The 11,254-nt window shown below is 36.9% G+C and overlaps 2 protein-coding genes across 3 annotated transcripts; one reads left to right on the top strand and one right to left on the bottom strand.

Moving 5' to 3' along the window:
* The first annotated feature begins 882 nt into the window (after positions 1-882).
* Positions 883-4,322, top strand: LOC130459097 (uncharacterized). 2 transcript variants are annotated; one of them, XM_056828205.1, is made up of 4 exons: positions 883-2,319; positions 3,137-3,327; positions 3,439-3,497; positions 3,585-4,322. In XM_056828205.1, exons 1-4 carry the CDS (start codon positions 1,139-1,141, stop codon positions 4,092-4,094), a joined length of 1,941 nt encoding a protein of 646 aa, XP_056684183.1. In that variant the 5' UTR covers positions 883-1,138; the 3' UTR covers positions 4,095-4,322. The 2 variants fall into 2 exon arrangements, with proteins under 2 accessions (XP_056684183.1, XP_056684182.1); XM_056828204.1 differs by having other exon boundaries at positions 885-2,319; positions 3,433-3,497.
* A 334-nt stretch (positions 4,323-4,656) lies between these two features.
* On the bottom strand, positions 4,657-9,917 carry LOC130460718 (serine carboxypeptidase-like 20). The gene is made up of 14 exons (XM_056828206.1): positions 9,486-9,917; positions 9,173-9,318; positions 8,960-9,036; positions 8,190-8,312; positions 7,993-8,095; positions 7,862-7,899; positions 7,672-7,773; positions 6,746-6,826; positions 6,382-6,636; positions 5,676-5,741; positions 5,449-5,570; positions 5,077-5,190; positions 4,944-4,989; positions 4,657-4,845 (listed from the first exon to the last, which is right to left on the bottom strand). The coding sequence occupies exons 1-14, from the start codon at positions 9,875-9,877 to the stop codon at positions 4,762-4,764; spliced, it is 1,749 nt and encodes a 582-aa protein (XP_056684184.1). The 5' UTR covers positions 9,878-9,917; the 3' UTR covers positions 4,657-4,761.
* Positions 9,918-11,254: the final 1,337 nt, after the last annotated feature.

Raw genomic sequence — 11,254 nt, 5'->3', positions numbered from 1 at the left:
ACAAATTTAGATATAAAATTGATACGTCCAAAATTAGCCTTAAAATGCCGCTATTTTAAGCCCGAAACAACAGATTTTGGGCGCATAAAATCAACCCAAAATTCGGCACAATCGGACTTATTGAGCTGATTTTTAGGTTGTTGCCCAGTCCAAACCCGGTCTGGCAATCGGACTTATTGAGCTGATTTTTAGGTTGTTGCCCAGTCCAAACCCAGTCCGGCCTGGCTTTTGATCAAGTCTATGTTGAAATAACGTACACCTGTATTGCTATATTAGGGCTTATATAACCTCTATGAGTTTGGTAATAATTTTTTCTTGTCCAAACTCCTTCCCTGCTTTTACTAGTGATCAAATTCTGATACGGACTCCACCAACAAGATTTGATGGACTCTACACAAGGTCTGATTTAGTCTCATCCCAACATTGAAAAAGATATGGTCGCAACATGGGACATGATCACTAGAGCTAAATTGCATAATATCTAATTCTATTTGTGACATTATAACTCGAGCTTTAGAGTCATTGGCACCTGTAGTTACAATATACTCCGTGCTTCACATTATCCAATAATCCGGAAAATCGTTCGGGTCACTAACTAGACCTCCACTAATTCTATGTGCCCAATTAAAATACTTTGGAGGGAAATTAACAAGGTTATTTTTATGTTGCTATTTTAAGAGACTAATTTGACTTGGCAATTGACAAGATTGTGTTTACATGCTACATCACATGATAAAGGCCCAAATGAGGTTATTTAGGGCCGAGCCCATTACCAATTCTTGCTACATAATCTACAACATTGCGCGGGAAAGTTTAAAAATATATTGGGAACATAAAAAGCAATTGAAACGAAAAAGTTACCGTTTTTTTTTTACTGTATTTTTTCTAAACGAAAAAGCAATTGAAACGGAAAGTTATTGCAGATTAGTACGGAGTACCTCTTCTCTTTCACCTACAATTTTCTCCCAAATCAAAACCCTAAAAACGCGGAGTTCTCGCCGGAAAATATAATTTGGTAGGAGCTCCCGGTTAAATCCTCCGTTACATCGGCAAACCTCTCCAGAAAAACCTTGTAAGTCCATTTTGCTTCCTAATTGAAACCCCAAATACAGCTTATAAAACTGATTGAAACCCTAAAATGCGGAATTTTCGCCAGAAAGTAATCTGGTCGGAACTTCCCGTTGAAGTCCTCCGTTCTATCGCCATCCACCTCAAGGGAAACCGCAAAGACGTGCAAAACTTCCGATCAGTTTGTAAGAAATGGCGGCGAGCCACCGCTATCTCCGCCCTCTTGCCTTTCGTCATGGGTTCCGAAACTCTGTTTTCTTCCTCCGTTTATCTCATCCGCCCTCCTGTTTCCGGCACACCGTGGATTGTCGCTTCTGTGGAAATTACCAAAGGGGAATTCGAACTCTGCAATCCTCTCTCCGGTGAGCCTCTCTTTGATATTCCTGAGAATTTTACCTTAGATCGGTTTCAACCTCGTCGTCTTTCTGTTGATTACCATATGGCTGATGAAGAGGAAATGAATGATTGTTCGAGGGCACTTTCATATCATGAGAAAGTGTTGCTTTTTTTCAAGGATCGGAGTATTCCGTCCATGGTTGATGATGGTTCTTTGTTGGTTTTATTTAGAGGGGGTCAATTAGGTGGGTCTCCACCAGTTAAGCCGGAGTATCAGTATGGAACGGAACTTCCATGGTTTGACATATCATATGGTTCACTTGACAAATTTGATGATATTCTGAGTTTTAGGGGTGTAATTTATGCATTGGATAGACTTGGGAAGTTGTACAGGATGTTTACTGATCAGTTTGCAGTACTTAAAACCTTAGTTGAAAAGCCGGTGATTAAGCCGGATTGCGTAAACAAGGGGTGGGGGAAACGTTTGGTGGGATCATCAAAATCTGGGGATTTGTTTATGATTATGCGGATCAATGAAATGGTTAAAGTTTTCAAGTTGTGTAAGGTTCATAACAAGAAGTCATGGAGTTGGGTTAAGGTTAAGAGTTTTGGGGATGATCCTATGGTGTTGTTTGTTTCGAAAGTTTACAGCTTCTTTGTTTCAGCTGCTGAATTCCCTGGTTTCGGATTTGACAACTACATTGTCTTCTCCAATGACGCCTTCCATCCCTATAGTAAACCTAATGAATCCAAGTTTTCTAAAGAAAATATTCAGATTTTCTGGTTAGGAGGACATATTTTCATGCCTATTGCGGATTTCAAACCAATTGCAGATTTCCTGAAATCTGGCCTTTTTTCTGTGCCGGAATGGGCCTTGCAGGCTCAATCATCTCCATCTCCGCCACATTATCAAAGGTAATCAATAGTGGTCATATTAATTAGTTCTTTAGAGTTCAAAGTTATGGTTTTTGTGATGATGGATATCTGATGTTTGTAGGATCAATGATTTGACTTGTGATATGAACTAGAAATTTGAACATGGACATCTAAAACTATTTTCTTAGTTCAGGACATTTCCTCAGCCAAACAAAGCTTAGATGATTTGTGTTTCCTATAATATGGAGATTGTGCTGGATTGTTTGAATTGTTGTTGACCTGGTTGTTATTGACCTTGTTATTGTTGTTGTTGTTGCTGCTGTTGATGTTTATTTATTCCAAATGTGCAATGTGAACATTAGGGAGCAGCAAATTTTCTTAGCTGCCACTTCTTTAATGTTCTGTGTCTTATACTGTAAATAGATAGAGAGTAACAATTCTGAGGCATTAAATTTGAATTTTATGGCTGAAACTTTAAGGGTTGAAAGTGGCTTATCTGTATGTTATGCAAGGCATCTCAAGGTTTCAAGATTTAAGTACACAGTATAGGTTGATGAAGTGTTTAATTTTGTTAGAGTGTGTGTTACCTTTTCGTCCAAAAAAATGCCGGATGTGTCATCTTAAAAGGTCGACAGTGAGAAACTATGGGATCAAAGTCAAATATGCAGTATTATCTGTACAAAACAGTTATTTTGAGATGGCAAATTTTCTTTGTTTCAGAAAATTTTAAACCATGATCCTGTACGATAGAGATAAGTAGCTAACCATTTTTATCTGCATAGCCACATGTAGTTGCTGAATGGTTTATTAGAATAATGCTTGAAATCTGAACTTTCATCTGCCTATATTTGTGAAGTAATCCTGAGGAAGATGAAATGATGGAATCAGATGCAACCAATCAAAATGGTGCATCTTCACAAACTCATGGCTCAGCTCCCTCAAATACACCTAAATCTGAGAAACAGAACACTAAAATCCATTCAACCTCGGCAACTCAAGGGAAATCTTCATCCCATTTGCCTGTTTCTGAGATTCAGCACAAAAAAGGTAACTTGTGTTTTAGTCTGAATTCGCAGATTTTTGCTTAATGCTTTGAAGTTTGAACTCTCTTTCCCTTGCATGATTTCTGACTTGATTTCCATTCACACTCAGCACCAGATATCTCAGAAAATAAAGTTTCTATCGCGGACTTTCCACCTGTTATTTCTTCAGTACTGGTAAGGATGCTTGTTTTTTTTCTTCAAAATTTTATGTAGGCATCACTGAAACATTCTTATCTTTTTGTAATGTTGTATGCTTCACAGGCTTGTGAACCAAACATCGGGCTTCAAGGTTTAGAATCTCTGGGTATCAGGCCCAATCTATTGCCAACTTTGCAAATGATTTGGAACAAGCATGGGAACCTTATTGGAGAAAAAACCGTGCGCAGCAAAGTCATGTTAACCCTTACCTTAGAATCACTAGCAAATATCATAATATTTCTCCAAAAGACTACACTGAGGACATTGACTGATTCCTTAGCTCAGGAACTCGCATCCAATCTGCATGACCTTCAATGTGTAGGCTTAAAGGTAGACTGGTTAGTTGCTTTTGTTGAGTGGGTTCTGACACTGCATAAAAGTAAGCCTCTGATTGAGTCTATAATGGCTATTAACAAGTCAAAAGCTCAAATTGATGAAAAGGAAAGAGAGTTCCTTGCTCGTAGTGCTAAAGTGAAGCAAGAACTTGATGAGAAAAAAGCTTGTTTGTCCGCCAAACTTCCATTTCCGGAACCAATAGATCTTGATCAGTGTCTGGGAGAGGGACTTCTCTGATTTGTAAATGCAATTTGCTGTGTAGTACGTCTTCTGACAGTCCTTGTGTTTGTTTTAGGAATATGTTATGTTTTAGGAATATGTTATGTTTTAGGAATATGGTATGTTTTAGGAATGTCTTGATCCTTTTTATTATGGAAAAATGCAGGAATTATGAAGAAATGCAGGAATTTTGAGACTTTTAGTCTAATTTGTCATATGCTTTTATGAATGCCTTTATCATTTTTATTATGGAAAAATGCCTTGATCCTCACAGCATTCTGATTGTTCTGTTTGTAATCTTTCAATTGATTGTTTCATATTTGAATCAATTCGGGCCAGACCAGCTGGTCGAGCTCATGTTGATCAGGTCTACGCTAAACGTGTCAAAATGGTTTATCAGATGGGTTGAGAATTTATTTTTTTGACCTCGTAGTGTGTTATCTTTTATGTTTTCAGTTTTCCATTTCTGTTGAAATCGCATAATCACATACTTTCTCTATGCCACTGCAGACTTGTCTTAAGTCTCTGATGTAATACCAGCAAAGAAAACTAGCAAAGTAAACAAATGCATCAGCATGTCTGCTGCATCTGAAGTATAACCATGTATATTTCTTTCAAATTGTAATCCTACAGAAACTTATTTGTCAGATGAAATTACATTCGAGTCTCTAAACATGAAATATTTTCATATTCTTTTTCCTGCCAAAAACTGGCTATAAAAATACAGTGCTTCTCGCGGTTTGTATTCTGGTACTGTATGTCCTGCCCCCTGCACAACAAATGTTCATGTTGCAGATTCAGACTCATGTTGAAGATTTCATGTTTTCCAAAACATGGATTGAACTAAGAAATTTAAATTCTGTTTACCTTTATGGTAAGGAAAGTGAGATTCTTCTCATACCCCTGTGTAAACCTGCAAATATGTAGTGAATACCAGTTAATCATTTCATTACTACACAATAGATTTGCTGAACATATAATCTGAAAAGTAAAGACTAACCCAGAAATTTGTTCATTGCAAACCCATTGCCTCCACTCGTCTACTACTTTGTATCCAATAGATTTCGTCCATGCCTCACTCCCGGTGTATGGAACACACATATCATGGTCTCCACTGTCATATGTTGATAAATCAGAACAAAAAAATCAGAACAAAAATCACATTTATCAGTGAAATCATGCTTATGCAGAGGTGATCAAAATTCAGGTCGGGCCAGGTTTTAACACAAATATGTATACCCAAAACATATATCAAAAATCGTATTTGAGGCTGTCCAGACCCACATTTTTTTACAGATTGGTTCGGGTCGGGCCAGCGGGCCGGTCAGTAGTTGATCAGGTCTATTTTTATGGTTATCAGAAACTGATTTACCTGTATATGAGGACTCGGTAGCCTCGAGAAGTGAGATCTTTATGGTATTTGATCATGCTTCCTGCATCATGGTCGAAAGAAATTCTGCCTGTGCACAGTTCCCAAGGACCTGCTACACTTTCCTGAAGCAATAATCAGAAGAACAATCAGATTGGCATATAGAAAACCTTTGTACTAAATTTGTATTTCTTTCTGCAGAAGAAAAGAGATGAAAGTGATACTCTTACCTCATCAGCATGAAGTGCTTTTCTTACTGCCTTGTCATTCAGCCATGAAGTTGCAACTTCATCATTCTATAAGTTTAAATACACATTCACATTGTTATTAGTCCTCCATGTAGTGGTTGCTCATAGACCTGCCAAAAACCGACCCGACCCGATCCGGCCTGAACCCGACCCAAAGTAGTGGGTCTTGAACAAGATTTCGTGACCCGTAACCCGATTTTATACGAACCCAAACTACCAGAAAAGTAATGGGTCAAAACCCGACCGAACTCGTTTTATCGTTGTATTTATAATAATAAATGAGAGTACGAAGAATTTTAAGCACATTAAACATGTTGTTACTATTGCTGTATGTAATATAATTTTGATTTGAACTATGTCATTTTATGGTTGAATTTGACCAAATGTAAACTTGTGTATGAAAATTTGTTAATTTATACACATATTTTGTATACTCCGTATTTATTATCCAAATTAATAAAAATATAAATAGCGTTTTAGAATCTCTAAACCCATCGGTTCGACCCAAACCCGAAACTTCTGGTCTCGAATAAGCATTTGTAAATCCAAACCCGAAAGTGACCGACTCGAATTAACCCGACCGCGAAAGTAATTTTTTCTACAAACCGACCCAACCGACCCGTTTGACAGGTCTAGTACTACTTGCTCATTCAAAAAAATCTGAAGGTACTGTAATCGAGTAACTTACAATGCAAGGAACAGAAACGCTGTTGGCGATTTCGGGCCAGGTAGGAACTCTCCCGGGCCTGACAGGAGCTCTAAGGGGCCAAGCCCGACCAAATATCCTTTTCCTCACAGGAAGAGGCCTTTCGGTTTCTCCTAATGCCTTGAAGCTGGAAATTGTTGAAGGTAGTCTTAGATGAGTAGTAGTGTTCTGTATACCTGAGTTAGGGGAGTGATAACAAGGTTCCAGAATGTCATATATATTCAATCCATCAACATCCTGCAAGTGATTAAACATAATGCATTATGTTTAAGCAGAAAGCTAACCCAAATCAATATAGAATGTAATGAAATTAAGTTACATGATTAGGAAAGTGGAAATAATTAACCTGGTTAACTTTTGAAATCAAGGCATCACAACCATCAGTGGTTGGATTGTAGTAGTTTCCTTCACACTCTGTGACGATCCTCTGCAGAATTACACTATAATCTGTCATATATCGCAAGGGATGTTTGCTTGGTAAGGTTATTCTTAACAAAATGATAACTTAGACCTAGACCTGATCAACTATAGCTCGGCCCGCGCAGCCCGACCCAACCCGGTCCCGACCCCAAAACCCGAGCCCGGTCAAGTTTCGGCCGGCAATGCCCACACCAATTTTATATATTCTGTCATATGGGTTTGGGTAGCCTAAAATATGCATTTTATACCAAAACCCGAGCCCGGCCAAGTTTCGGCCGGCGATGCCCGCGCCAATTTTATGGGTTTGGGCATGAATTTTAGTGTTAAAACCCGGTCCGGCCCGAATTTTGATCACATCTACTTAGACCTGATCAAATTGTGGGCCGGGCCATGCTTTAAACATTCTGCCCATAGGTAAAATAACTGCTATTTAGGGCCAAAGATAGTGGGTTTGTGGGCCATTTTAGGGCCGGTCCAAATTTATAACTAAAATTATAATTTTGAGTTGTCCAAAACCCACCCTAAATTTTTTAAAATCAGGCTAGGCCAGTCCCCAAAACGGGCCTAAAAATCTTCCCAAAAAGCCCGTTATTTTCCGCGCTAGCGTCCGTGCTCATGTTGATCAGGTATATTTAAATAACTGTAACATGTTCTGCTTTTTAAAAATTGACAGGTTTGCTTCCAAATCAGTAAACAATTGATGCAATCATGCAAACGACAGCAAAAAAATTCATGTAGCTTGATTCTGGCATCTCATAAACCAAGAACACATAAATATGCTACAATAGAATCATCAGAAAATCTGAAAAAAGTTCAAGAATCAAAAAAAATGAAGAGGAAAACTTTCTGTACCCGGTATAGTTCATCAGGGATCAAACCCATCCCATGTGCAAAAGGGACTAAAGCATTTCCATCATAGGTTTCATCTGTTACTCCATTTCCTACCATATAACCCTGAATATCAAGACAGTAATTAAAGTATTAGAAAATCTGATTCAAACTCACAGTTAATCTACAAAGTTACAGTAAATTAAATTATTACCTTCAAATTGATAACAGGCTTCAAACCAGCATCAAGTCCTGCATACCTCTCAGTTTATTACTCTTTGAATAAAATCGAATAAAATCGAATCAAACCATAATCTTCTTACAAGTTTTTAAAGGAAAATTTACCTTTGACAACTTCTGAAGCAAGTGTTGGCACATAAATCCCAGCATAAGACTCACCAGCTATGAAAAATGGGTTTGCAGCAAACTCTTTATAGATGTCAAACCACTGTTTGCACCATATTAACAACAATCAGTACAGTAAATTAGTAAAAATTTAACCATATTCATTATATTACAGTGATTAATAAATGAAAATGAACCTTGAGCAGGAATGTATGAGTGTCAGATGCGGTTTTGAGATCCCCGGTATTAAAATCAGTTGTGTTTTGTGAGTAAGAATATCCAACTCCTGATGGTGAGTCCAAGTAGATCATGTTGGAAACCTGGAATTTTGAAACAAAATGAGTTTGTAACACACCTGGTTATCATGAGCCTGGCCCGCTGGCAAGGCCCGAAAAATAGCAGATCCCGAGCATAATTTTAGGCCCGATTTTCGGGCCCGGGCAGTTTTTTCTATTTGGCGTGAGTTTTGGCCAACTCAAAATTGCAATTTTAGTTGTAAATTTGGCCCAGCCCGAAAAATAGCGAATCTAGAGCAAAAAATTTAGGCCCGATTTCCGGGCCTGTGCCAAATTTTTATTTTAGCGTGGGTTTTGGGCAACTTAAAATTGCAATTTTAGTTGTAAATTGGCCCAGCCCGAAAATAGCGGACCCCGAGCAGAATTTTTAGGCCCGATTTTTGGGCCCAGTCAGTTTTTTTTTTCATTTTTGCGTGGGTTTTGGGCAACTCAAAATTGCAACTTTAGTTGTAAAGTTGGCCCGGCCCGAATGGCCCGTAAAGCCTGCCATTTTTGGCCCAAATAGCGGGTTTTGGGACAGAAATGTTTGGCCCAATCCGACCCGGTCCGACATAGTGGGCAGAATTTAAGTCATAACCCGGCCCGCAATTTGATTAGGTCTAGTTTGTAACAATGATGAAGTAATCAAAATTATGCCCATTCATGGGAAAACACGAGGCAGGTTGTGTGACCTTGGACCAACTGTAGGGATTAAGATGCAATTTTGGCATGCCTCCCTTTGTTTTTGCTGCCTCAAAATTGAAAGGACCTGAAATATATATATATATACAATTATACATCAAATTACTACTTCAACTCTATAAACTTTCACTAAATTAATAAGCAAAACTAAATTAATTAGACTAATCCATTAAAACTTGGTTGGAATTGGAAGATGTACATACCATGTTCATAGACAAAACCATCAAAACTCGAGCACCCGGGTCCTCCATTAAGCCAAAGAACAACAGGATCTTGTGATGGGTTTCTTTCTGATTCAACAAAGTAGTAAAACATTTTCTTCCCATGATTTTCATCAACTGTTACATACCTTCAAATTTCATAACAAGATAATAAAAATCATGTCAGAAAAATACTCAAAATTTACCATTAAAACAACAAAAACAGAACAAGAATCCAAAAAGAAAACATTTCTTATAAAAATATTAGTAAAAAAAAGGAGGAAGATTATGTTGAAAGCAATAATAAAATGAATACCCGGAGTAGTGTTTGGAGGGAAAAGTGCCATTAAAGCCAGGAAGTTGGGTAACAATAGCAGTTTGAGGGGCAGATTCAGTAATAACAATGAAACAGAGGAAAAACACCATTATCAACATTATTAATGGTGATTTCATGATATAATTAAGATGAAAATGGTGATTATCCATGCCTAAATTATAGAGTTTTGAAAGAAAGGGGAAAAAGATGGGATTTTGGAGCAAAGTTATGAGTTTTGAATGTGAAATATAATGAACAAATTTATAGTAACGTTTGGGATATGATGGATGGGTTGCCCCCAAAACGTGAGCTAATTGGATATGTTTTTGTTGTTGCTTAGAAGTCAAGATTGGGGTGATTAAATTAAGATTGATATGGAAAAGGAAGATCATTTAGATAGTGGAAAGAATTAAGGAATTGAATTGTGATTATGGAGCACCAATTTAATCAATTGTTACTACATTTGTTAACAATAATAATAATGCTCCGATTTCGAGATAATTATTGTTGTTACGGTGTATCGGGTCCATACGATGAATTATGTACTTCGTATTTGCTTAAAGTGTCAAGTGTCAATGTTCGTGTGCTCATGATTCATTGGTATTGTTTATAATCAGAACTCGATATGATGATTAAATCGTATCAATAAATATTATTACCTAAAAAGTTATAAAGCTTTGATCGAAGCGAAAAGCGGTACGTGAATGTGTTTTAAAAAGCTTTTACTAAGTAAATAAAATTAAGTAATTAACATATCCAATTAGGGTAAGAGGTAAAATGGTAAAGATATTTCTTCAAATATTGATTTCGACTTCATAAATGAGTGTCCCAGAAGGAATCATAATGGTCAACGTCAAGATAAGAGGAATATTCAGATTTTATGTACTTGACCCTTATTATTCGGGTTTGAGACCATTTTATATTTTCAAGTACTCAACCATCAAGTATGAACAAGGGAATGATGACGTGAAGTGCAAATTGTGCAATTGTGCGGTTAGCATTTCGTAAGCATAAAATTGCGACCATGCAAATAGTGTGGTAAAATTGGTGATACCAAATAACTATTTATCGGACTTTACTGGATGATGTAATTGATGTTTGATTTTGAGCGCGAAATAAGTTAAATTCATAAAATGTTTACTTCTTCCGTTTTTTTAATGACTGCACTATTTTTATTTTGACTCTATTGACACACTTTAACATATCAATTTTTTTGTGATTTATAACCAAGCAATTCACTGGTTCAATCGTCGAGACTCTTTTATCTTGAATGTATGTGTCTGGTCTAAATGACCGAGATTCTTTTATCTTACATATAATGTACTAATGTGTACTCGTATGGGCTTGAAAACCAGATCGTTAAGAAAATCATTGGTAGCATAAATTTGTTAAGAATATATGTGGGCATTATTATGTTATGGCTAAAAAAAAGTGAGACAAAGATAAAGGAATGGACCACTTTCTTTTTCCATTACAAAATTGATTTCACGTAACTTTGAGACGTAAGCTCCCACATACATTTAAAAAGTTCCAATCACTATTGAGTATTGAGGGACTCTTATATCACTCTTATATACTTTCATGATATGAATGGACCGCGTTAGGACGTTTGATACTACTGTTAGTTTTTAGTTTTTGGTTTTGTGACTTTTAAAAGCATATAAATTAGGTTGAATTATGAACTACAATACGTAATAAAAAGAAATTATCTCTATACACTTTTTATAACTAAAAAGTGTATTTTTGTGTTTTCCAAACCCGTCCCAGAA

Source organism: Spinacia oleracea, chromosome 5, assembly GCF_020520425.1.
Source record: "Spinacia oleracea cultivar Varoflay chromosome 5, BTI_SOV_V1, whole genome shotgun sequence".
NCBI lineage: Eukaryota > Viridiplantae > Streptophyta > Magnoliopsida > Caryophyllales > Amaranthaceae > Spinacia > Spinacia oleracea.
Note: the sequence above shows the minus strand (reverse complement) of the source record. Positions and strands in the feature narration are given on the sequence as shown.

Excerpts from the sequence above, each read along its gene's own strand:
- LOC130459097 (XM_056828204.1), top strand. The coding sequence starts at position 1,139 with ATGCGGAATTTTCGCCAGAAAGTAATCTGGTCGGAACTTCCCGTTGAA. Across the intron at positions 2,320-3,136 it reads TCTCCGCCACATTATCAAAG|TAATCCTGAGGAAGATGAAA; the intron begins GTAATCAATAGT and ends ATATTTGTGAAG. Across the intron at positions 3,328-3,432 it reads TGAGATTCAGCACAAAAAAG|CACCAGATATCTCAGAAAAT; the intron begins GTAACTTGTGTT and ends ATTCACACTCAG.
- LOC130460718 (XM_056828206.1), bottom strand. The coding sequence starts at position 9,877 with ATGATCTTCCTTTTCCATATCAATCTTAATTTAATCACCCCAATCTTG. Across the intron at positions 6,637-6,745 it reads TGATTTCAAAAGTTAACCAG|GATGTTGATGGATTGAATAT; the intron begins GTTAATTATTTC and ends AATCACTTGCAG. Across the intron at positions 5,742-6,381 it reads GCGTTTCTGTTCCTTGCATT|AATGATGAAGTTGCAACTTC; the intron begins GTAAGTTACTCG and ends TTAAACTTATAG.